At 38.7% G+C, this 25722-nt stretch overlaps 2 protein-coding genes and 1 pseudogene across 21 annotated transcripts; all 3 read left to right on the top strand.

The window, feature by feature from the left end:
- The window catches only part of LOC103435479 (uncharacterized), a 48870-nt pseudogene extending 39048 nt beyond the window's left edge, over positions 1-9822 (top strand).
- On the top strand, positions 698-7228 carry LOC103435425 (G-type lectin S-receptor-like serine/threonine-protein kinase At4g27290). Of its 20 annotated transcripts, none has more exons than XM_070821201.1 (12): positions 698-1381; positions 1735-1822; positions 1961-2001; positions 2363-2438; positions 3223-3268; positions 3946-5157; positions 5414-5560; positions 5657-5787; positions 5927-6137; positions 6238-6475; positions 6598-6748; positions 6838-7228. In XM_070821201.1, the coding sequence occupies exons 4-12, from the start codon at positions 2382-2384 to the stop codon at positions 7138-7140; spliced, it is 2496 nt and encodes an 831-aa protein (XP_070677302.1). In that variant the 5' UTR covers positions 698-1381; positions 1735-1822; positions 1961-2001; positions 2363-2381; the 3' UTR covers positions 7141-7228. The 20 variants fall into 20 exon arrangements, with proteins under 20 accessions (XP_070677302.1, XP_070677306.1, XP_070677296.1 ...); XM_070821205.1 differs by having other exon boundaries at positions 3943-5157; positions 5414-5557; XM_070821195.1 differs by having other exon boundaries at positions 3943-5157.
- A 1203-nt stretch (positions 9823-11025) lies between the features above and the next one.
- LOC108169302 (G-type lectin S-receptor-like serine/threonine-protein kinase At4g27290) lies at positions 11026-14472 on the top strand. Its single transcript, XM_070821215.1, has 6 exons — positions 11026-12461; positions 12954-13084; positions 13224-13462; positions 13495-13722; positions 13844-13994; positions 14084-14472. Exons 1-6 carry the CDS (start codon positions 11120-11122, stop codon positions 14384-14386), a joined length of 2394 nt encoding a protein of 797 aa, XP_070677316.1. The 5' UTR covers positions 11026-11119; the 3' UTR covers positions 14387-14472.
- The last annotated feature ends 11250 nt before the right edge of the window (positions 14473-25722 follow it).

The raw sequence follows: 25722 nt of genomic DNA, 5'->3' as shown, positions 1-25722 counted from the left end.
TTTGCAGTTTAGATCGAACTATCATCGCAACATCGTGATCTACTCTTGCTACTGCCTTTGATCTAGGGGTCCGCAGCGATTGCACTTGAATCAAGGCTCTGGTAGTGAACTTTCTCATTCTTCTTGAAGTGCTTTAATATGTGTTGTTGATAACTGCGCTCTCTCAACGAACCAGAAATATTTTTAGACAAATCGCAACTTCCATATTTAAGAAAATGAGTGGCTTTTTAACAATGCATGAATGTAGCTTACATGTTCAGCAAAATTCATGGATATTTACTTTCAACCCGCAAGTATCATTAACTCATAAAATATTAAGTTTAATTCATGGATGTTTATATTGAACCCGCAAGAATCATTAACTCATAAAAAATTATGTTTTGTATTTTCTTTATCAACTATTGCTTCAAATTTTTATCTAAAACATTGTCTAAATGCTTATTGGTTGCATTTTTTGCCGCTCTGTTCATTCATGATTGTGTTGAATTTATTCAAATCCCGTTGCAACGCGCGGGCCTATTTTCTAGTTACTTTAGTCTAAAGTAAGGTTTGATATTGGCTCCGTTTAAATGAACAGCCTTTGGGTCCGAATTTCAGTTTAATTACGGCCATGCCACTGCATTACAGAGTGGCCTTTGTGGTTTGGACCCGATTTTTGTTCTATTTACGGCTATGCAATTGCTTTAATGAATGGCCGTTGCAGAAGGTTTGGGTTCGAGAGGCCATGCCGCCTCTGGGAATCTGGGATAGAGATAGAGAGAGGGAGAGGGAGACAGCGCGAAAGAGAGAGAGGGAGAGAAAGGAGTAGGGATCCCTCGCTGAGGGTTTCGCATTTGGGAGGTCATGCTTATGGAGATAGAGATAGAGATAGGAGAGGGAGAGGGAGATCAACCACGATCCCGGTCACGGTGCTCCGTTGGCCCGCGTCAGCTTCCGCCATCCGTTCAGGTACAATAAGCAGAACGAGCTCTTCGTTGCCGCCGAGGGAAAGAGATGGGAGTATTTCTGCGATTTGCAGAGAGAGATGGGACAAGGATGAGAGAAAGGGAGATGAGAGGATTTTGTGCGAGGATTGAAGGGAACGGGTATGGGAGTATGGGTTTACAGGCAATGGTATGGGCTGCACAGAGATGAGAGGATTTTCTCCACCACCGCTCTCTCTCCCAACTCTCTCTCTCTCTGAGTGGCTCGAAGAAAAACGAAGAAGACGAAGAGGGAAGTCTACGATTGCCTACAGATCTAAGGTTAGGGTTTCGGAGGGGCATCTTGTGCGTTTTGGGGGAAGAGGAAGAGGATGGATTCGGTCCCTTCGAACTCACATGCGAACCTGGATGAACAGATTGCTCAGCTCATGCAGTGCAATCCCTTGTCCGAACAAGAGGTACCCAAAGCCTCTAACTTTTAAGATTTTCAATTATTTTAGTTTTAATTTTGAGAAATTTGGAAATATAACCATTTTGAGAACCATCTAATGAAATTTAGCCTATCTTTTCTTATTCTTATAAAACTAGCCAAAATTGAAGTTAAAAAGACTTAATTACCCGTATGTCAGAACTCTCTCTTCTTCTCCTACCTCTGGAGCTCTAGTGTTTGTTTCTTTAACTCTTCATCTCTATCCCAATTGTTGAAACACTACCACCACACTTCTCTTTACTCAGAGGCAATTGAACCAAGTGATTACAACATCAAATGCATAATTGTTGGTTTTTGTGTTGATCTTAAATTTGTTGTTAGGTTTCTTGGGTAGCTGTGGAACATCAGAGTACATCACTCTCAAACACCCACTCTTGGGAACCGACCTTCCATGCTGGGTTTCTCAAATGTCTCTCTTATTTTGTTTTTGATGTCTTTTTTTCTTTTCAAAACGAATCTGATTACATCTAAAGCTTATTTGGTGTTTTTATAAGAAAAAAATAAACGGGTTTATTGTTCTGATTTTATTTAATTGTATGAATTGCAGGTTAATTAATTTGTTCCTTTTATGGACCAAGAATGTAAAAGGTACGGATCTGGCAATTTTTTTTTTTACGAATTGAAGAATACAAAAGGCATGGTTTTAGCAAGTTGTATAAGAAGACGCAAGACCCAGGGGAGGAAAAGATAAGGAAAGGTATTCATGCATTAGTGTTTAATATTGATCAAATAGTGCATGAATTGTGTGGCAAGTATGCTGAGAAGAGAAACACAGATGGAATTTGGGGATGCAAGGATTGTGGAAAAACTGAAGCTAGCACTGCTAGTTCTTAAATCGTTAAAATTGCAAAAGAGGAGGATTTTAGTAATTAAGGGTATATTCGTACTTTCATTCAACTTTTGGTTATAATTATCAACAATTTAAAAGGGTGGTTATAATTCTATACAGGGACCAAATTTTGGTGTAAATGTGTTTTTGGCTACTCCAACCTCTTATCTTGGCAGGATTTTGGCATGCATGCAAGGTATAGTTCTCAATTCATAACTAATTTGTTTGTGTGATTCGATTTGAATTCAAAATTTTATATGTTCATTTTATTTGTAGAGTTAAATAGCTGATGAATCTTTATCAATGAAGCAGATGGAATGGTTTTGTTGAATGTGAATGATCATTGTCTGAGGGGAACATTATAATCTAAAGCTGTAACTTGAGGTTTTGGAGTGAAACTCAAAAGAGCTTTAATACTAGATATTATTGTGTATGAATGTGATATTTGATCTTACTATACACTCCAATAAGTAATAAGAGATGGTGAGCCCATTTTAAGTGTCATTTGTCTTCAGAAACTCAAATTTTGACCCTTTTGTATATATTGGTGGAAATGCAGAGACGGGTTCTCTTTGCTGCTATCCTTATTTTGTATATTCAGTTGCATAGAGTCGACATGACATGCACAACGATGGTCAGATTGCCACCCTTAGTTGGTGGTATTATCTTTACAACACATTCAAATTGAGGATTTAGAAAATCTAATAATAAAACCCAAATATATGTTCCATGCTTTTTGTTTTCATTTTCGGTTAAAAGGTTGGAGTTTTGGATTGGGATTTACCTTTAACCTATAATTTTGTGCTCAGGACACCATCTTGGGAGTCTTAACATGATTGTTCTTCTATTTCATAGATTCGACATGTGCTTAGTATCTCATTTAATTGGTGTACCTTTTGCTCATTTAACTCAAATTTAATACGATTTGGTCCTCCAATTCTTTGAATTGCTAACAGATTTACTTTCTTTGGAAATTTCAGGAACTCTGGTTGTGGGAGGAAGAAGCCAGTTCCTTACTATTTTTAGGTATACAATTTTGTGCCCTGATTGCATGTTCAAAGTCTAATTAGTTATATAAATTTTTTATTTATCTTTGCAAAGCTTTCGTACTTGGATTTTAAATATGTGATTGGTTTGTGAAAAATAAACGAGAAGAATAATCATGGGGACATTCTTATTCAAATTAAATATGTTTTATTCATCCGATTACGCCTGAAACAGATGGTTCCCGCATCAACGCGTGGGCTTATTTGCTAGTACAACCAGTTACAAGCATACTCTCTCCCATCCGAGATGCTCTTATTTGATAGTTCATTTTTGGCATTTTTTGTGTATTCAAGTCAAATGTGGGGGCTCCTCTCTTCGTCTAATTTTTCCAACAATAATGCTACTATATATTAATTTATATATTTTGCTGAGACAATATCATTCTTGGACCGAGTCCTAGGTCTACTTCCGATAATTTCCTCAGTTACACACTGGAGAACAATTTGTCTTCCCATGTGCCCAATTATTCAACAATATTGTAGTAAAAAATGACAAAAAAATGCGAAATCATACATGTAAGAAGGGCGTAGAGGGAACAATTGAGGTCTTAGATTTTCATTGCTTTCCCACGAATTTAATGAAAAATCCATTGAAAGCTTCAACCAAGATGTGCTTGCTTCTTTTGTACTCTACTTTGCTGCTCATTGTTGCAGCAGTATTCTCCATAGCTGATGACGGCACAAGTACATTTCAGTCCATTAGTGACGGTGAGACTGTAGTTTCAACTGGCGGAACATTTGAGCTAGGATTTTACAGTCCCGATGCTTCTAATAGACGGTATGTGGGGATATGGTACAAGAAGATTTCTGTTAAAACCATTGTATGGGTTGCCAACAGAGACACACCCCTCACTGATTTGTTTGGCGTCCTGAAGATCACCAACCCCGGAATACTTGTCCTCAACCACAACATGAGCACAATTTGGTCCTCCAACACATCGAGAACTGCACAGAATCCAGTGGCACGTCTTTTGGACTCGGGTAATCTTGTTGTGGTAGATAGGAGTGATGATGACCCTGAGAACTTTCTGTGGCAAAGTTTTGATTACCCTGGCGATACATGCCTACCAGGTGCGAAGCTTGGTAGGAACACAGTTACAGGCTTCAATTGGCATCTTAGATCATGGAAAAGTCCTCAGGATCCTTCTCCAGGTAATTATACATATCAATTTGGTCCCAAAGGATATGCAGAAATGTTTCTGAGGGAAGGTTCTGTCATAAAATTTCGGAGTGGACCATGGAATGGAGTCCGGTTCAGTGGAATGCCGCAGTTAAGTCCAAACCCTATATACACATACGGTCTTGTTTTTGAGACTGATGAAATGTACTACAGTTACAAGCTTCGCAACAACTCAATCCTTTCGAACATGGTGTTAACTTCAGAGGGGCTTTCACGGCGCTATATATGGATTGATAGAACCAAAGATTGGTTTCTTTACCTAACAGCCCAGATTGATAACTGTAACAACTATGCATTCTGTGGTGTATATGGCACATGTAACATTGAAAAGTCCCCGGTATGTAGCTGTTTGAAAGGATTTACCCCAAAGTTTCCAAACGAATGGGATTTGGTGGATTGGTCAAATGGCTGTGTGAGAAAGACTTCTCTAAATTGCACCGGAGACGTGTTCCAAAAGTACTCGGGGTTGAAATTGCCTAGCACAGAACAATCCTGGTTTAACAGAAGTATGAACCTCAAGGAATGTGAGATGGTGTGCATGAAGAACTGCTCCTGCACGGCTTATACAAATTTGGATATCCGAGATGGAGGAAGCGGGTGTTTGCTGTGGTACGGCGATCTAATTGATATAAGATACTTGGCTGAAAACGGGCAAGATATTTATATAAGAATGGCTTCATCGGAACTAGGTATGTAAAAAACCCCTGTTGGTGAATATGCATTTATTCATGATCAAAAGCTTGAAACAAAGTCAAGACATAACGAAGTGAAACGTTGTATTGATTCCAACAGTTTAAACCTTGAATTTTGACACAATTAGCAATATCTTCTTTTAGAATTGTCTCACAAACTAGCAACTATTAGTTGGATGATAGACGCTATAGAGTTTTTATTTATTTATTCAGTACTCTCTGACTCATAGATTATCTGTTTTAAAAAATGAAGACAATACAAAGATCGACGCTAAATACTCTGAATCCAATGTGAAGAAAATGAGAATCATAATAAGCACTACTGTGTTGTCTACCGGACTGCTGATCATGGGCCTGGCCCTGCTGTTTTATGTTTGGAAGAAGCAGCACCAGAAAGGTGGTAAGTTGGCTATACTATTCTGCTTCTCTGCTTTACAAGTTACATAGTTCTGTTGTATAGGGAATTTTTTTCACCCCTGTAACTGTGTCTTTGCAGGAAAACTGGGATGCGGCCAAAAGGAGGATCTTGAATTACCGTTATTTGATTTGATGACTGTAGTTTCTGCAACCAGTAACTTTTCAAGTGAAAACAAACTTGGTGAAGGAGGTTTCGGATCTGTCTTTAAGGTACAACCAAATAGTCCTTCACAATTTCCAAGTTGCATAGATAGATGTAGTTCTGATTATAATATGGAATGATGGATACAAGTAGTGTGCAAACTATAAAGTATGAATTTTGGCCATAACATACGCTGATGGATTTCAGGGTACAATGAAAGATGGACAAGAAATCGCAGTGAAAAAGCTTTCAAAAAGTTCTCAACAAGGGCTCGACGAGTTCAAGAATGAAGTTACACATATTGCCAAACTTCAGCACAGGAATCTAGTGAAGCTTCTTGGATACTGCATTCAAGAAGACGAGATGATGCTGATCTACGAGTACATGCCTAACAAGAGCTTAGACTTCTTTATATTCGGTTTGACCACTCAAAAACCTTACATTTAGTTTGATTAGTCCACTTATGCTCGCATGATGTATTTTTTGACAATTGTGAACTGAAGTATGATATGCTGCAGATCAAAGAAGAAGGATGTTATTAGACTGGCCGAAGCGCTTTGAAATTATTAATGGGATAGCTCGAGGGATCCTCTATCTTCATCAAGATTCTAGACTGAGAGTTATCCATAGAGATCTCAAAGCAAGTAACATTTTGTTAGGCAGTGAATTTAATCCGAAAATCTCAGACTTTGGCCTGGCTAGAAGCTTTGGAGGAAATGAAACGAAAACAAAAACGAAGAAAGTGGTCGGAACATAGTAAGTATCCTAAAACACAATTGTACGACTTTTTTTTTTCCGAATTTTCAAAAACACTAATAGAAACTAGAAAGTCTAGATTCTTTGCGTATAAAAACATTTTTTGACATATTGGTTTGCAGCGGTTACATGTCCCCAGAATATGCAATTGATGGTTTCTACTCTATAAAGTCCGACGTCTATAGCTTTGGTGTTATGGTGCTAGAGATAGTGAGTGGGAGCAGAAATAGAGGATTCTCTCATCCAGACCACAAACTCAACCTTCTTGGACATGTGAGTGTGACAACATCAAATGTCAGGTTAAAATTTCTTATTACTCGATTCTACTACTTCCACTAAGTAGACTAGTTTTCATGTTTTAGGCGTGGATGCTACACACAGAAGGCAGGCCTCTCGAATTGCTTGATACATCGGTAGAGGACTCCATCACTTTGCATGAAGTTGTACGAACAATTCATGTGGGTCTTTTGTGTGTGCAGAGGAATCCAGAAGATAGGCCAAGCATGTCGGCTGCAGTTCTAATGTTGGGTGGTGAAGGTGCATTGCCCCCACCTCTAAAACCTGGTTTCTACAGTGAAAGGGATTTGACTGAACTTGATGCCGGTCATTCTTCTAAAGCATGCTCAGCTAATGATGTCACTATTTCACTACTTGAGGCTCGATAAAATATTGGAAATGATTTTCGCACACATGGCTTTATTTTGTCTCTTGATTTTCCTATGACTTTTTCAATTGGAAGACAATGTTATATGAGTCATTGTCACATAGTGACACTCTTTTGGCCGATTCACAAAAGTTTGTGAATATGATCAGAACTATCATGTTATAAATCGATTTGTAAAGATAATATATCATAAAAAATAAAAAAAACAATCAATAAAATATGATATTGTTTAGTCATTAAGGTATATAAAAACAATCAATAACAAACCGTTTGTGAGGAAATCTCATTTTTAAGTGGTTAAGCATTGTTCATTTTAAAGGCCAAAATATAAAAATCAACGGAGAAAAATTCCAACAGATTTTAGTATGTGGCTAGAACAAATTTTCGTCGATTGGAACATTTTCGAAATGTTTTAAGTGAATTCCGAAAAATTTTACAATGCAACAAAAATTCTATGAAAATAAGTTTTATGACGTTTTTGTTGAATTCCCCAAAATAATAATAGTATATAAAAAATGAGTTTTAAGGAAACATTTTCGATACTGGTCACTTTTAATGAAAAACCATATTTTTACCTTCTTGGTACTATTCACTCCATATTTATTTGTCCCTTTTCATTAAAATTAAATTTTTTTTGAACTTTTCATTAGTTTTCCTTATAAAAAAAAAAGTAACGTTATCTACACACTCATTTTACTTTTCACACACTCTCTCAATTGTCGTTCATCAAATCAAATAAATTAAATAAAATAATAACCAAATATTAAAGAACAAGGTCTAGTGTGCGGGTTTTTTATTCAACAATCTCTAGGTCGTGTGAAGCTAACTGATCTGGCACCTGCTGAAAGCCTTCCATCAGATTCTTACAAACTATCTGTTTCGACTTTGTCACAATCACTAGCACTCTTTTCTGCTGCCATCATTTAGTTTCCAGTGAGTGATGGGGCACTTTTGAGGTCGGGTTTAGATTCGGCTCGCCTCTACTTCCACCAGAAAGCATCATACCCAGCTGCAGATATGGTTAATAACAATGACCCTTGTGACTGGTGCAAGACCTCCGGTTGTAATGCAGATCCTCCATTGTGGCTAGAAACCTATGATTACAGACCTGGACTCACTCCTTTAGAGCCCGACAACACAATGGAATTTCCTCCAGCAGCTTTACCTGATATATTTTCACTGCTTGCAAAGGCAGCTCGAGATATATTGGACGCTATCAGCTTCTATTTGAACTTGAGGAGCTCACCATTTACTGAAGTACTTGATAATGTTCCCTTAAGAAACCGGTAAATATCTTCTTCAGTATTATCTGTCTGTTGTCATGCAAGGCCATCATTTCAGGGGACACAACACCATAGTTTTACGACCCAAGAGGATGGCCAGTTGGTTATGTTTTCTGACCATGAGCATCAAGTTGACAAAAGCTTGATATCTCTTGTCAAGTCAGACAAGGCTGGTCTACACATAAAGGACTTTCAGGGTCGTTGGTTTCTTGTGGACGAAGATCTTGGTCCTCAAGAAGCTATTGTTTACCCTGGACTCGCACTCTATCAGGCAACTGCAGGATATGTTAACCCTGCACTGCAGAGAACGGAGACTGCTAATACACAGAGCAACTTGTTTGGGTGATGTTCTTTGGCTTTTAAATTCATGCCTAAATCCATGACCAGTCTTAGTTGTTCAGAGATGAGAGCTGCTGGTAATGGGGTTGAAGCTCAGTTCCAGCTTCCAGTAGCGGTTGATGACTTTATGCAGAGATCTCACCCCACCAATCAACTCTTTAACAGACACAGTTTCCAAAGTTCCAATTTCCATGCAGCACAAGATGGTATGTTGCATTTAATCTTCTTTACCAATTGCCTGCTTGTTACATACTGTAAATTGATTTCATGAATGCAATTTTTTTAATGACAGCTTAATTTAATTAGGATTGGTCTTACTGACTGAAGCACATGCACACACCAAAAATAAGTTCAATGTATAAGCTAAATTAAGTCCAACTCTATTGATAGAAATCATCAACTACTTAATAGTTTTCGCATTTCTGCTGTCGTAAACAAGGATCTTCAATCTAGTTTTCTCTTCTAAAATTATATCCATCTCTTGAGTCCTCTTGATATTGGATTGCACGTGTTTATGTGTATCTCTTATGTGAGAAGCTTTTAACAGCAGGTCCTTGGATCGATGAAATGCTGGTACAGAATCTAAGGAGCCTTTGTTGAGGAGGAGAAAGAGTGAAAGAACCAAACCTCTGCCACCTTCCAAGAGATTATGGGTCGAGGCACAGAGAGTCCTGAAGGAATGGGTTCAAGACATTGCAGACAAGAAGAGAATCAAGCTGAGGTTGTGCAACCTGAAGGAGTGTGAGAATCAAATTCAGACACTTGATAGCCCCTGTGCCAATATAAGAATGGAGATTGGGTGGCCACACGGGTGCCATTTGTTCATCCCCATGATCTCCCCAACAAGGCAAAGATCGGTTTCCTTGAAGCCGATGAGCCTGGTTGGACAGCTACTCATGATATGGAGTTAAGTCTAACCGAACCCGGACAGGCTGGCCAGTCAACACTCGGTTAATTGGAATTGTAAGTCCCATTCTAGCAATCAAGTAAAAAAGTTCGTATGGATTCTAACAAGACAAGCGTTTGGTCCTCGAACACACCAACATCTGCGTCGAATCCAGCAGCGCAGCTTTCGGATTCGGAAATCTTGTTGTGACAGATTGTTGCTACAAAAAAATTCACACGGAGAGAGAGAGAAAGACACACACAAAGGAACATACAACCGGTTACAAGGCATACTTTCTCCCATCCGAGATGCTCTTATTTGATACTCTGTTTTTGGCATTTGTGTATTCAAGTCAAATGTGGGGGTTCCTCTCTTCGTCTAATTTTTCCAACAATAATGCTACTATATATTAGTTTATATATTTTGCTAAGACAATATATATAAGAAGGGTGTAGAGGGGCAATTTGTCTGCTTCCGATGTCTGCTCCCAATTATTCAACAATATTGAAGTAAAAAATGAAAGCAAAAATGCGAAATCATACATGTAAGAAGGGTGTAGAGGGGCAATTTGTCTTCCCATGAATTTAATGAAAAATCCATTGAAAGCTTCAACTTCTCTTATACTCTTCTTTGCTGCTCATCTTCGCAGCAATATTCTCCTTAGATGATGACACCACAAGTACATTTCAATCCATTAGAGACGGTGAGACTGTAGTTTCAACTGGCGGTACGTTTGAGCTAGGATTTTACACTCTTGTTGTGCTTCGATAACACCAAACCAATTGGAACTAACTCAAGCTAACCCACATGAAATATATCAAATGGAATGAAAGAACAAAATATAAAAGACACTAATATTTTAACGAGGTTCCTCACCAGTCAATGTAACTGGAGTACGTCTTCGGAGCAGTAGGAGCTCACCCAATAATCCACTATCAACCAAATGGGAGTTTACAAGTGTTGGCAAGCTCATAACCCAAAACCGCAATACAACCAATAGCTCTCACACACCAAAGAAACAAATAGAGAGAAATATAATAAATAATTTCCTCTCTATACAAAGTTCAAAGCTATTACAACAACAACTACCACAGTTTATGACATGATTTTTTATCCTAGCCATAATTAGACTAATGTGATTTACACCTAGAGACTAATGTGCTTTTTCACATGCCTTTTTCTCTCAAAATTAGGTTTCCCTTGAGCCGAGGGAACTGGATGACCACATATTAATTCGGATATTTTCTACTAGATGAAAATATCTTAGTTGTCATAGTGAAATATCCGGCTACGACAACGTCATTCTTAACCGAATGCGAAGTCTACTTCAGATTGAAGACAACTTTCTCAGTTTCACACTTTGGGGAACAATTTGTCTTCCCACCCACCCGACTATTCAACAATATTGAACTTGAAAATGATTGGTTGCTTGCAGGAAAAAGGTATCAATGTTATTTCAATAAGGTGTTCAAATGAGACGGACGATTGAAACCTTCAACATTCAGTGCTTTCCCATGAAGTTTATGAAAAATCCGTCAAAAGCTTCAGCTAAGATGTGCTTGCTTCTTTTCTACTCTTCTTTGCTGCTCATCGTCGCAGCAGTATTCTCCAAAGCTGATGACACCACGAGTACATTTCAGTCCATTAGAGACGGTGAGACTGTAGTTTCAACTGGCGGTACGTTTGAGCTAGGATTTTACAATCTTGATGCTTCTAATGGACGGTACGTGGCGATATGGTACAAGCAGATATCTGTTAAAACCATTGTATGGGTTGCCAACAGAGACAAGCCCCTCTCTGATTTGTCCGGCTTTTTGAAGGTCACCAACCCCGGAATTCTTGTCCTCAACCACAACATGAGCACAGTTTGGTCCTCCAACACATCGAGAACTGCACAGAATCCAGTAGCACGTCTTTTGGATTCGGGTAATCTTGTCGTGATAGATAGGAGTGATGATGACTCTGAGAACTTTCTGTGGCAAAGTTTTGATTACCCTGGCGATACATTCTTACCAGGTATGAAGATTGGTAGGAACACAGTTACAGGCTTCAATTGGCATCTTAGATCGTGGAAAAGTCCTCATGATCCTTCTCAAGGAAATTGTACATCTCAACTTGGTCCCAAAGGATATGCAGAATTATTTGTGAGGGAAGGTTCGATCCTTAAATTTCGGTCTGGACCATGGAATGGAGTCTGGTTCAGTGGAAACCCTCAGTTAAATCCAAACCCTATATACACGTACAGTCTTGTTTCTGAGCCTGATGAAATGTACTACAGTTACAAGCTTCACAATAGCTCAATCTTTTCGAGGTTGATGTTAACTTCAGATGGACTTCTGCGGCGCTACACATGGATTGATAGAACCCAAGGTTGGGTTCTTTACCAAACAGTCCAAATTGATAACTGTGACAACTATGCATTATGTGGTGTACATGGTGCATGTAACATTCAAAAGTCCCCGGTTTGTAGCTGTTTGAAAGGATTTACACCAAAGTTTCCGAAAGAATGGGATTTGGTAGATTGGTCTAATGGTTGTGTGAGAAAAACTTCTCTAAATTGCACCGGAGACGTGTTCCAAAAGTACTCGGGTTTGAAATTGCCTAGCACAGAACAATCCTGGTTTAACAGAAGTATGAACCTCAAGGAATGTGAGATGGTGTGCATGAAGAACTGCTCCTGCACGGCTTATACAAATTTGGATATCCGTGATGGAGGAACTGGGTGCTTGCTGTGGTACGGTGATCTAATTGATATAAGATACATTGCTGAAAACGGGCAAGATATTTATATAAGAATGGCCGCAGCAGAACAAGGTATGTAAAAAACACTTGTTGGTGCTATGCATTTAGTCATAATCATATGCTCGAAACAAAGTCAAGACATAACGAAGTGAAACATTGTAATAATTCTAACAGTTTTAACTTTGAATTTTGACACAATTAGCAATATCTTCTTTTAGAATTGTCTCACAGTAGTTGGATGATAGACATTACACAGTTTTTATTTATTTGTTTATTACTCTCCAACTCAATAGATTTTTTGTCTCCAAAAATATCATTCGTAGATCATGAAGACGATACAAAGATCAACTCTGAATCCAATGCAAAGAAAATGAGAATTATAATAAGCACTACTATCTTGTCTACCGGACTGCTAATCCTGGGCCTTGCCCTGCTGTTTTATGTTTGGAAGAAGCAGCACCAAAAAGGTGGTAAGTTGGTTGTACTATTGTGCCTGTCTTCTTTCCAAACTACATAGTTCAATTGTATAGGGAATTTTTTTCACCCGTCACTACTTCTTTGCAGGAAAACTGGGACGCAACCAAAAGGAGGATTTGGAATTACCGTTATTTGACTTGATGACTATAGTTTCTGCAACCAGTAACTTTTCAATTGAAAACAAACTTGGTGAAGGTGGTTTCGGATCTGTCTTTAAGGTAAAACCAAATAGTCCTTCATAGTTTTGAAGTTGTATAGATACATGTACTTCTGGTAAGAATATGGAATGATGGATACAAGTAGTGTGCAAACTACAAAGTATGAATTTTGGTCATAACATACGCTGATGGATTTCAGGGTACGATGGAAAATGGACAAGAAATCGCAGTGAAAAGGCTTTCAAAAAGTTCTAGACAAGGACTCGACGAGTTCAAGAATGAAGTTACACATATTGCCAAACTTCAGCATAGGAATCTAGTGAAGCTTCTTGGATGCTGCATTCAAGAAGACGAGATGATACTGATCTACGAGTTCATGCCCAACAAGAGTTTAGACTTCTTTATTTTTGGTTTGACCACTCAAAAACCTTGCATTTAGTTCGATTAGTCCGCTTATGCTAGCAGCCTAGCACGATGTTATTAGACTGGCCTAAGCGCTTTGAAATTATTAATGGGATAGCTCGAGGGATCCTCTATCTTCATCAAGATTCTAGATTGAGAGTTATTCATAGAGATCTCAAAGCAAGTAACATCTTATTAGGCAGTGAATTTAACCCAAAAATCTCAGACTTTGGCCTAGCTAGAAGCTTTGGAGGAAATGAAACGACAGCAAAAACGAAGAAAGTGGTTGGAAAATAGTAAGTATCCTAAAACACAATTGTACGACTCTTTTTTTACGAAGTTTCAAAAACACTAGTAGAAACTAGAAAGTCTAGATTCTTTGCGTATTAAAATGTTTTTTGACACATTGGTTCTCAGCGGTTACATGTCCCCAGAATATGTAATTGATGGTTTCTACTCTATAAAGTCCGACGTCTATAGCTTTGGTGTTATGGTGCTAGAGATAGTGAGTGGGAGCAGAAATAGAGGATTCTCTCATCCAGACCACAAACTCAACCTTCTTGGACATGTGAGTGTGACAACATCAAATGTTAAGTTAAAAATTCTTATCACTCGACTCTGTTACTTCTGCTAAGTAGACTTGTTTTCATGTTTTAGGCATGGATGCTACACACAAAAGACATGCCTCTCAAACTGATTGATGCATCGGTAGAGGACTCCGTCACTTTGCATGAAGTTGTAAGAACGATTCATGTGGGTCTTTTATGCGTGCAGCGGAATCCAGGCGACCGGCCGAGCATGTCAGCTGTAGTTCTAATGTTGGGTGGTGAAGGTGCGTTGCCCCCACCTCTAAAACCTAGTTTTTACAGTGAAAGGGATCTGACTGAACTTGAAGTCAGTCATTCTTCTAAAGCATGCTCAGCTAATGAAGTCACTATTTCACTAGTTGAGGCTCGATAAAATTTTGGAAATGAATTTCGTACACACTTTCGTCTTTATTTTGTGTCTTGATTTTCCTATAACTTCTTCAATTGGAAGGTAACGTTATATAAGTCATTGTCACATAGCTACACTTTTTAGGCTGATTCACAAAAGTTTGTGAATATGATCGGAACTGTCATATTATAAATCGATTCGTAAAGATGATTTTTCAGCAAAAAAATAAAATATGATATTGTTTAGTCATTGAGATATATAAAAACATATGGTAGGAATTGATAAAAGTATTACGAGCTGTTTATGAGGCATTTTCATTCTTGAGTGGCCAAACATTGTTCATTTTTAAGGCGAAAAAGAAAAATCAACAGAGAAAAATTCTAACAAATTTTAGTATGTGGCTAGAACAAATTTTCATCAATTGGAACATTTTTGAAACATTTTAAATGATCTGAAAATTTTACAATACAACAAAAGTTCTATGAAAATAAGTTTTATGACGGTTTTGTTGAATTTCCCCAAAAACAAATTAAAAACCCCAAATAACAATTGTATATATATATATATATATATATATATATATATATATATATATATAAGTAATGCTATCTACACACTCAAGCCATCTCCAATCGAAGGGTCTATAGGGTCAGAGGGTCGAAAATAGCCCGAAAACCGTCTCCAATCGAGGTCTAGGCCAGAGGGCTCATAGGCCCCACGAAATCTGAAAGGGTTAAAGGGATGGCCCAATCTAGTCAGCCAGCCAGCCCGGGGCTGGCCAGAAATTCTAGCATTCCTGTTGGTTATAACTGACAAGAATATATTTAATATAAATATATTATAACCGACATGAATGCTTAAACAAATGTTTTAATTCAACGACCAGCTGACGCCAGTGACTGTTGGATTCAATTTTTTTTTTTTTTTGGTTTTTTGGGCCAATTTTTTTTTTTTTTAATTCTTAGAAATTCTAATTTTTTTTTTCCTATAAATACCTAAACCATTCTTTCACCATTCCTACACCATTTCAATTCTCATATTTTCTTTCCTCTTTCAAAAATCTATCCTTCAATTTTTTCAATTATTTTCAAATATAAGTTGTAGTTTTTAAATTTAAGTTGTTGTTGTAGTTTTTAAATTTAAATAATAAATTATGTTTGGCCCTTGGTTGGAGACCTTTTTTTGTGACAGGGCTAAAACGAGCCCTATGACCCTTTAGCCCTCAGTTGGAGATGGAGGCAAATATAACCCTATATTGTTCATTAAAATATTAATATCTTGGATGGTCATAGGGCTAAAATGAGCTCCTTGGCCAGCCCTCGGTTGAAGATATCCATTTTTACTTCTCACACATCTTTTCCATATTCGCTCCTCGGATTGAGTCAACACTCGGTTAATTGTAATTGTAAATCCCATTCTAGCAATCAAGTAAAAAAGTCTGTATGGGTAGCCAACCGAGACACATCGTTCATTGATTCATCAGGTCTACTCACGGTCACCATCCCTGGAATTCTTGTCCTTGTTGATACTAACATGACAAGTGTTTGGTCCTCGAACACACCAACATCTGCGTCGAATCCAGCAACGTAACTTTCGGATTCGGAAATCTTGTTGTGACAGATTGTAATGATCGCAACTACCTTGAGAATTTTATGTGGCAGAGTTTTGATGACCCTGTTGACACATTCCTACTGGGTACAAAACTCGGTAGGAACACATTTACTTGCCTTGCTTGTAAAATATAGTTCTTGATACATTGCTTTGTACTGGTTACATTACATGTCCCCAGAATATGTCTTCGATGGGTTCTACTAGATAAAATCTGACGTCTATAGCTTTGGTGTTATGGTGCTCAAGATAATGAATAAGAAGAGAAACAAAGGATTTTCTCATCCAGGCCACAACCTTAACCTGCTAGGACATGTAAGTGCCATCTCTCAAATTGATCATTTTTCGTCGAATTATGTTAGGGGGACTATATTCTGACTGCATTAGCTAATGATATACAATGTGTGACAGTGACTTCTCTATTAACATCTGGTGACGATAACTCATTTAAAAAATGGATTTGATTCCGCTTAAAAATATAAAATGTGGTTCGTCTAGCATTATTGTTTATATTTTCTCGATTATTTATACTTTTATTTATTCAGTACGATTGGTGTGTTGGAAATGTGCCCTAAAACCAATCATATGATGATACTTTACGGACATTTCACATGTTAAACTAATCTGGTTTAATATCAAGGGCAAAGATTATTGTTTTAAGCCGTCTCATATAAATGTTATATGCTTAAACGATAAGTCCAAGGAATATGTAATTAGGAGAATGTAATTTAAAGAAGTTAGATTCATGAGACCATTCTCTTTTGTATAAATATCATAAACGTTCCTGATCATAGGATTGCCAATTGGGCATTGACAGTCCGTTAAGATCAGTACGTGCTATGTCTTCTCTTAGGGAGAGTGATTAGTCTCGAGACATTGGTGTGATTGACACCAAGACAAGCATGTAGGTGCTCAATAGAGAATGAGTCCACTGAACACGATCAACGATGAGTTCTCATACTCATGTCACATGAGAACTCATGGTTGGGATAATGCAAAGTAGTCCTTTGACCTGAGGCATCATAGTTGTCTTGTGGTTAGGTCATTGATCTTTGACTATGTCAAAGTCACTCCATCAGAGGGTACCCGCGGCATAGTTGGGGTTAAGCCACTTAGCCATGGAGGCAAGTAAATGCGCAACAAGGGATCTCTAACCTTCAAACCGTTTGAGGGAGAATACTCTATGATATGATTAAGAATCTCTGGCCAGAGTATGAATGAGATTTAGGAAGTCGTTCCAAATCACATTCAAGGTAATCATATAAGTAAGAGAATCACATTGGATAGAAGACATGAATAAACTATCAAACCAAACAATGTGGTTAAGAGTATTGTATTAGAGAAAGACCGTATTGTATTGTAATCCTAAACTGAATAGGTTCTCCACCTCTTCTGATTAGCTTGGGTAACCATGACATGCTGCTAGGTGTCACTCATGGTTTGTGGAAGCCCTAAACGTGTATAATCACTAAAGGGAGAATTGAAAGTAAGTTTCAATTCACAATCGATTTGAAAGAGTTCTAATCGCCCACTGCCTCGCTAAAAGGAACCTAATGGATCGTACACCGTGTAAGGTAGAGATTGAAGAAATAACAGAGATGAGTAAGGATAATTAAATGGTTTAATTATTTATGGCAAGGATTAATTAATATGTTAATTAATCAAACGAATAAAGTTCGTTAAAGACCTCGGGTTAGTTTTGGGCCGCAAGGCCCAATGGGATTTGAATGTCAAGCCCATTAACTCAAGTTGTATGACAACTTGAATAAACAAAGGGCTTGAAAGCCCAATAAACCCTTAAGGCCGGCCAAATAGAGGAGGGTAGTGAACTTGCTTTAATTGCAAGTTTGCCACTCCATTGTAAGGTGGTGTAAAGGCAACTTTATAGCCATTTCATCCTTGGGGTTTTGTTTTTGGGAAAGGATGAGAACACAATGCTCTCCCTTTCTCTCTAAGAGGCCGGCCCCCTTGGAGGAGATTAGCTAGCAATCTCTCATCCTCCAAGGTCACTTATCTCTTCTTCAAGTCCATCTTTGGTGTGGAAAAATTAGAGGTTCTTAACTTTGGGAACTTGGAGAATCCTTTCAACCATCCTCATCCAAGAAATCCATGGATCTAAGAAGCAAGGAATGAAGGCCCTCTCCTTGGGTGATTAGCCTTTGCTTATGCAAAGAGGAATCAACAAAGGTATAAAATCTCTCAACTCACTTTGTTCTTGAGTTGAGTCTTGGTTCACCTTTCTACTAGGCTTTGAATTTCATGGGTAATGTTTTGTTTAGAGTGCATACAAGCATGATTCCGCCTTTAAATGTTAATTGCATGCCATAGATGTTGCTCAAATGAACATGTTTTTCACAAAATTTCCTTCATGGTGGTTGTGATCTTTTAGGCATGGAATTAACACACAAAGGCTAGTCCATTGAACTTCAGTAATCCACATGTCGTTTTGCGGTCGATCTATGTGTCTTTTATGCGGGCAGCGAAATCCAGCAGCAGTTCTGATGTTGAGTGGTGAAAGTGCATTATCGTTTATAGATTTCAATTGGATTAGATTATACATTTGAACCACTGTGATTCAGATTCGACAGCTTTACTGTACGTTCTAATGCTTACTACAATACATGATTGAACATTTTGTTTTGGTACAACTTAACTAAAATACAACCAATAACATGAAAGCAACTGAGGCAACTGATAGCAATGGAAACAAGGTTGCAAAAAACAACCACAAGCAACAACAACCCAAAGCAGAAGCAAAAACAAACAAGAGAAACAGGGAGACTACGAAAAAGCAAAACTTCTACAAAGAAATTATGCAGGGAATTGTAGACACAATGGCATAAAAAGAAAAGGAAGTAGCATCCCTGGAATCATTCTGAAAAATATTAACTTTGCTATAAAAAAAAAAATTTACGCGAAGAGGGAGAGAGACACACACCCACACGCAAAGGGACATTACTTTAGTCTAAAGTAAGGTTTGAAATTAGCACCGTTTAAATGAACAGTGTTTGGGTCCGAATTTCAATTTAATTACGGCCATGCCACTGTGGTTTGGACTAGATTTTTGTTCTATTTATGGCTATGCCATTGCTTGAATGAATGGCCATTGCGGAAGGTTTGGGTTCGAGAGGCCATGCCGTCTCTGGGATAGAGATAGAGAAAGGGAGAGGGAGAGGGAGACAACGCGAAAGAGATCTAAGAAAAAAATAAACGAGTTTATTGTTCTGATTTTATTTAATTGTATGAATTGCAGGTTAATTAATTTGTTCCTTTTATGGACCAAGAATGTAAAAGGTATGGATCTGGCAATTTTTTTTTTTTTACGAATGGAAGAATTGTTGACCCTAAAAACTACTAAGCCTACATGGCACGCATGCTGAGTAATTGATAAGCTAACTACTTCCTTAGGTTGTGTGCGGGGCGTGCAACTCGACAGCCGAGCTCTGTCGGTGAGTAAAATTTGTTGATGTTGCTTTGGGAGCGCTGCTAACTTCTTAATCTCGCGACTGCGGCCGAGGAAGGAACACATCTCGGCCTCCAGGTTCCAAAGCTTGAAGACAAGGCTGCTAGTTCGACGAAGTTCAATATCAATTTCGGCTCTCAGGGTGCCGAATGTAGTAACCTGGTACACCTCACTTCGTCGAGAAGACTGATCAGATGACTTCTGCCAATAAGGATTTGAAAATCCTTCTCGATCGAGACTTGGATAGATAACCAGTTGACCTTGTCACTGTGCTGTTTATCTAAACTGAAGGTGCTTCAGGGTCAGCTGATTCTATGGTAACAATACTGTTTATTCAAACTGAAGATGTTCATTGGTTGCCTTCATAGTGCTGTTTATCCAAATTGAAGATATGTTGGCGAAAAAGGAAAATAAAAATCTCAAGATTGTTGAGAGGTTGTGCAGGGCAGTTTGTGTGTTGAATTGGAGGGGAGCTCATTGCTGCATACGACTCTGTATTTGTAGTGGTTGTCTTTTACTTCACACGGCGTAATAACTTTGTAGAGTCCAACTGCAACTCTACCTCGTTGAACTAAAATTGATCTATGTCAAATGCCAAGGCATATCCTTCAAATTTCGTGACTTTTCAAACAAAATAAAGCCTATCTAGGCTTTATCACATCACATCAAAAACCTAGCCCACCTAGGCTTCTTATCTCATAAAAAACCTCCATCAGAAGCCTTTAAACTCATCTGATAACTTCCATCACCATGCAAAAAGGCCTAGCCTACCTAGGTTTCTTATTTCACCATTATCCAAGACCATCGAATCCTAGGCTTATCACATCATCACCAAAAGTCAGGCCTATCTAGGCTTTTTCATGATCTATCCATGCATGCATTGTTGGCGTGTGAGTCCCTATTTGAATAGGAATGTAATTATTGGTTTATTGTATTTCCTAGTTATTTAGGATTCATTCCTTTAATTGTACCGCAAGAGATGTGGTGTGTATAAATATAAATCCTCTGGGAAAGAGAAGAATAACAATCAACAAAGAATTAAACCCTAAATACAAATTTCATCTTGGTATCAGAGCCAATCCCTGGTCAGAAGTGTGCCGACGAGGACGTCGGGCCCCTAAGGAGGGTGGATTGTGACATCCCACATCGCCTAGAGGAGTGATCCTTAAATTTATATTCCCATCCCTACCTAGCACGAGGCTTTTTGGGAGCTCACTGGCTTCGGGTTTCGTAGGAACTCCGAAGTTAAGTGAGAAGGAGGCCAGAGCACTCCTAAGATGGTGACCTGCTGGGAAGTTGCTTGTGAGTTCCCAAAAAACAAAATCGTGAGGGAATGGTAAGCCCAAAGTGGACAATATCGTGTTACGGTGGTAGAGCAGGCCCAGGACGTGGTGGACCCGGGCCGGGATGTGACAAATGGTATCAAAGCAGGTTTCGGCCTGTCTCTGCCTCAACCCTAATCCCAACTAATGCCAGCGTGAAAATATAATTTTTTTCTTGTTGGCTGCCCAGCCAACTAAAGAATGCCGCGAGCTTTTCGACTTGTTGCCAAAATCACATACCAAAAAACAATCACCGACTGCCTTTGAAAGTCTCAAGACAAGAGACTTTCATAAGAACTTTGAATCATAAGCAAACAAAAGCAGAGAAAAAAGAAAAAAATACATAGAAGCCACAATCTATGGCTGACAACAGGGTTATTATTCCAGCCATGGCACCGACATTAGGAACCCAGAGTCCACATGGGAAGAATGTAGCAGCAGCTTTGATGAATAATTCACCTAGAAGTGGGCGTGCCAAGACAGCCCAAAACCTACGGGAAAATGGAATAGCAACCAAGTCTGCCAACTCAAATCATGCTGCCAGTGACTTGGGCCAAATCTGCCAACCTGTGGGAAAAAAACAGGAGGCCGACCCAAATGAACTGGGCCCACAGCTCTCTTTCTTGAATATGATTAAACGAGGAATCTGAATATCCAGGTAACATAAGCATTGCCCTAATTACGTCTATTGATCATGATACAGGTTGGATTATTGACTCCGGAGCTACGGATCATATGACGTACGATCATACTCTCTTTAATTCCACAACATCGCCTCCACGAAATAGTATAGTTACTGCCAATGGAGGAGTTGCTCCAATTACAGGAGTTGGATCAATTCCACTTACTCCAACTCTCTCCCTGCACAATTGTTTACTTGTTTCCACATTGTCTAGTCATCTATTATCTGTGGGACAGGTCACTGAACAATTAGACTGTGTTGTGCTAATGTTTCCTTCATTCTGTTTACTTCAAGATATCCGAACTCAGGCGATCATTGGGCGTGGTATTAAGAGAAGGGGGATGTACTATGTTGACGATGTTACACAAGGTCGTGCTCATCAAGTTCAAAGTCAGGTTAGTAAAAAGTTAAAGATTGTTCAATTATGGCATCGTCATCTTGGTCATGCCTCATTCAGATATTTGCGGAAATTACTTCCAACATTATTCAGTAACATTTCAGATTCATGCCTCAAGTGTAATGTCTGCACATTAGCTAAAAGTCATCGTGCTTCGTATTCTCCAAGTGTCATTAAAAGAACGGTTCCTTTTGAGTTAGTTCATTCTGATATGTGGGGATCGTCTCCAGTTACTTCTCGGCATGGAATTCGTTGGTTTGTCACATTTGTTGACGATTGCACTAGAATGACTTGGTTGTATCTCATGAAAAATAAGAGTAATGTGGGTGAAATATTCAAAACATTTTATCACATGGTCTACACACAATATTTGCTTCCTGTTAAAGTTCTCCGATCTAACAATGGTGGTGAATATCTCAATCAGGACATGTCCCAGTTCTTCAAAGACAAAGGTATTCTTCATGAGACTACATGTCCTCAGACCCCTCAACAAAATGGAGTAGCTGAACGGAAAAATAGACATTTTCTTGAGGTTACCCGTGCACTTCTAATTGGTGCATGTGTACCCAAAACATATTGGGCCGATGCAGTGCCCTATGCCATTTATCTCATGAATCGAATTCCATCGCGGGTTCTCTCTTTCCGAACTCTTTTTGCTATGCTCGCTAATCATGTCTATCTCATTTCCACTCTTCATCTGGAACCGCGAGTTTTTGGGTGTATAGCTTATGTTCATCTTCACAAAAATCAACGGAGTAAGCTTGATCCATGTGTGGTGCGATGTGTTTTCATTGGCTTTAGCCCTTAACAAAAGGGGTATAGATGTTATCATCCCCCTACTCAACATGTTTATGTCACCATGGACGTGACCTTCTCGGAAGATGAACTTTATTTTCCCCCCAGCTATACTTTTCAAGGGGAGACGACTGGAGATGAAGATTATGGATGGATGGATGTCGACCCAGCTGCCAACCCAGATCGTGAGAATGAAGCTGCAAGTAGCCCAAATGGGCGTGACAACTATCAAGTTTCAGTTGGCCCAAATGGGCATGATGACATGGGAAAAGAAAGCCCAAATGGGCGTGAGGCAGCAGCCAACTGTAACAGCACCGAGTGCAACAACATTGAGTGCAATGAAAGCCTAAGTGGGCTAGATGACCAGGCCGAAACGATAGTAAGTGGGCCAGAAGATGTCACAATACAAAATGATTTTTTGTTTGGTGTGTGCCCACGTGGGCATGCTGCAAGGGATGAAGTTGGACTAAGTGTGACGTACAATGACAACAATAGCCCCCATCAATTCCTTAAGTACACGTCAGTCTTACAGAAATAATTTCCGAGGTAAGTACTCACTCAAAACCTACCGAATCAGTTTATGTGTTACCTCCTAGACAGAATCGGGGAAAACCACTAGACAAGTACTCCCTAGAAGGGAAGGTGCGATATTCAATTGCTAACTATGTTTCCACTTATTTACTATCGCCGAAATATTGTGCACTTGTTCAACAAATGGAAAATATTAAAATTCCTACCAAGGTAGAAGAAGCCTTGAGAGATCCAAAGTGGACAGAGGCAATGCAAATTGAGATGGAAGCATTACAGAAAAATAAGACATGGAGAGTGGCTACACTTCATAAGGGTAAGAAATCAGTAGGGTGCAAATGGGTGTTTGCCATCAAACATAAGGCGGATGGAACAATCGATAGATACAAGGCAAGATTAGTAACCAAAGGATATACACAGACCTTTGGTGTTGACTATCAGGAAACTTTTGCTCCAGTTGCAAAAATGAATACCATTAGAGTTCTGTTATCTCTTACTGCTAATCTTGATTGGCCTTTAAGACAGTTTGATGTAAAAAATGCTTTTTTGCACGGGGATTTAGAGGAAGAGGTATACATGGATTTTCCACCAGGCTACGACATTGAATACTCCAATGGGAAAGTATGCAGACTTCAAAAGGCATTGTATGGTTTGAAACAATCACCTAGAGCATGGTTTGGATGATTTTCTCAGATCATACCTTATTCATCAAGCGTAAGGATGGTAAGGTGCTCATTATATATATGGGTGATATGATTGTTACAGGTGATGACACAAAGGAGATTGAACAGTTACAAGGGTATTTGTACTCTGAGTTCGAGATGAAAGATCTCGGAGGACTCAAATACTTCCTGGGAATCGAAGTTGCTAGGTCTCAAGAAGGCATATACTTGTCGCAACGAAAGTATGTGTTAGACTTGTTATAAAAAACTGGTATGTTGGCACGTAAACCCGTGGATGCCCCGATCGTGCAAAATCATCACCTTGCAATTTATCAAGACCAAGTCCCGACGAATAAAGAAAGGTATCAAAGGTTAGTTGGAAGATTGATTTACTTATCGCTTACGAGACCCAATTTTGCTTATGCTATAAGTGTGGTAAGTCAGTTTATGCATGCACCAAGTGAGGATCACATGGCAGCAATAATGCCGATTCTTAGTTACTTAAAAGGGGCTCCTGGGAAAGGATTAATGTACAAAAAGCATGGACACATGAATGTGAAGGAATATACTGATGCAGATTGGGCTGGGAATATTATTGACAGGCGATCTACGTCAAGTTATTTCATGTTTGTGGCTGGTAATCTTGTGACTTGGAGAAGTAAGAAGCAGAATGTCGTGGCAAGATCGTCAGCAGAGGCAGAATACAGGGGAATGGCACATGGTATTTGTAAGCTCTTATGGCTTTGGATCCTACTTACTAAAATAGGATTCAAACCAAAGGGATCTATGGTGTTTACTGTGATAATCAGGATGTGCGAGAGATAGCTAATAATCCAGTACAACATGATAGAACCAAGCACGTTGAGGTAGATAGGCACTTCATAAAAGAGAAGTTGGATGTTAAGCTCATTGACATTCCGTTTGTCAGGACAAAAGAACAATTGGCTGACATCTTAACTTATGCAATTTCTGCTGGAAGATTTCAGGACTCACTTGACAAGTTGGGGCTAGGAGATATCTACGCACCAACTTGAGGGGGAGTGTTGGCGTGTGAGTCCCTATTTGAATAGGAATGTAATTATTGGTTTATTGTATTTCCTAGTTAGTTAGGATTCATTCCTTTAATTGTACTGCAAGAGATGCGGTGTGTATAAATATAAATCCTCCGAGAAAGAGAAGAATAACAATCAACAAAGAATTAAACCCCTAAATACAAATTTCATCTTGCATAATAACCTTCTACCGCATCACGCAACTATTTTCTTATTTCATCTGCGGTGCAAAAGCCATCATGACCACATCAGTGCTAGGAGTCCCAATCCAAGCTGCTCTTCACACGGTGCACTGCTAACAAATCCAAATTAATTTGGACTGTTCTTTTTGCTTCTGAGTTGGGGATATGATTTGTATCCCATTTATTTTGTACAAGAAAATCAAGATGATTTATCAAAAGATAATTAATATGATTAAAAACCATAACATTATCTCAAAACAAAATTATCTTAACTTATCCGACGGTCTAGAACAATGCTTACTTAACGGCCTCGATTGCATGGGTTGATGGTGTACTTTTGGGTCCAAACAAGAATACAAAAGGCATGGTTTTAGCAAGTTGTATTGGAAGACGCAAGACCTAGGGGAGGAAAATATAAGTAAAGGTATTCATGCACTAGTGTTTAATATTGGTCAAATAGTGCATGAATTGTGTGGCAAGTATGCTGAGAAGAGAAACACAGATGGAATTTGGGGATGCAAGGATTGTGGAAAGACTGAAGCTAGCACTGCTAGTTCTTAAACCGTTAAAAGAGCAAAAGAGGACGATTTTAGTAATTAAGGGTATATTCGTACTTTCATTCAACTTTTGGTTATAATTATCAACAATTTAAAAGGGTGGTTATAATTC

The sequence above is a fragment of the Malus domestica genome, chromosome 05 (assembly GCF_042453785.1).
Source record: "Malus domestica chromosome 05, GDT2T_hap1".
Taxonomy (NCBI): Eukaryota; Viridiplantae; Streptophyta; class Magnoliopsida; order Rosales; family Rosaceae; genus Malus; species Malus domestica.
This window is presented reverse-complemented; position numbering and strand designations above follow the sequence as displayed.

What these genes read in the sequence shown, in the direction of transcription:
- LOC103435425 (XM_070821190.1), top strand. Translation starts at nt 3,789, where the DNA reads ATGCGAAATCATACATGTAAGAAGGGCGTAGAGGGAACAATTGAGGTC. An exon ending in GAAGCAGCACCAGAAAGGTG is followed by an intron (nt 5,561 to 5,656) that starts GTAAGTTGGCTA and finishes GTGTCTTTGCAG; the next exon opens with GAAAACTGGGATGCGGCCAA. An exon ending in AAGAAAGTGGTCGGAACATA is followed by an intron (nt 6,476 to 6,597) that starts GTAAGTATCCTA and finishes ATTGGTTTGCAG; the next exon opens with CGGTTACATGTCCCCAGAAT.
- LOC108169302 (XM_070821215.1), top strand. Translation starts at nt 11,120, where the DNA reads ATGAGACGGACGATTGAAACCTTCAACATTCAGTGCTTTCCCATGAAG. An exon ending in AATGGCCGCAGCAGAACAAG is followed by an intron (nt 12,462 to 12,953) that starts GTATGTAAAAAA and finishes ACTTCTTTGCAG; the next exon opens with GAAAACTGGGACGCAACCAA. An exon ending in AACTCAACCTTCTTGGACAT is followed by an intron (nt 13,995 to 14,083) that starts GTGAGTGTGACA and finishes TTCATGTTTTAG; the next exon opens with GCATGGATGCTACACACAAA.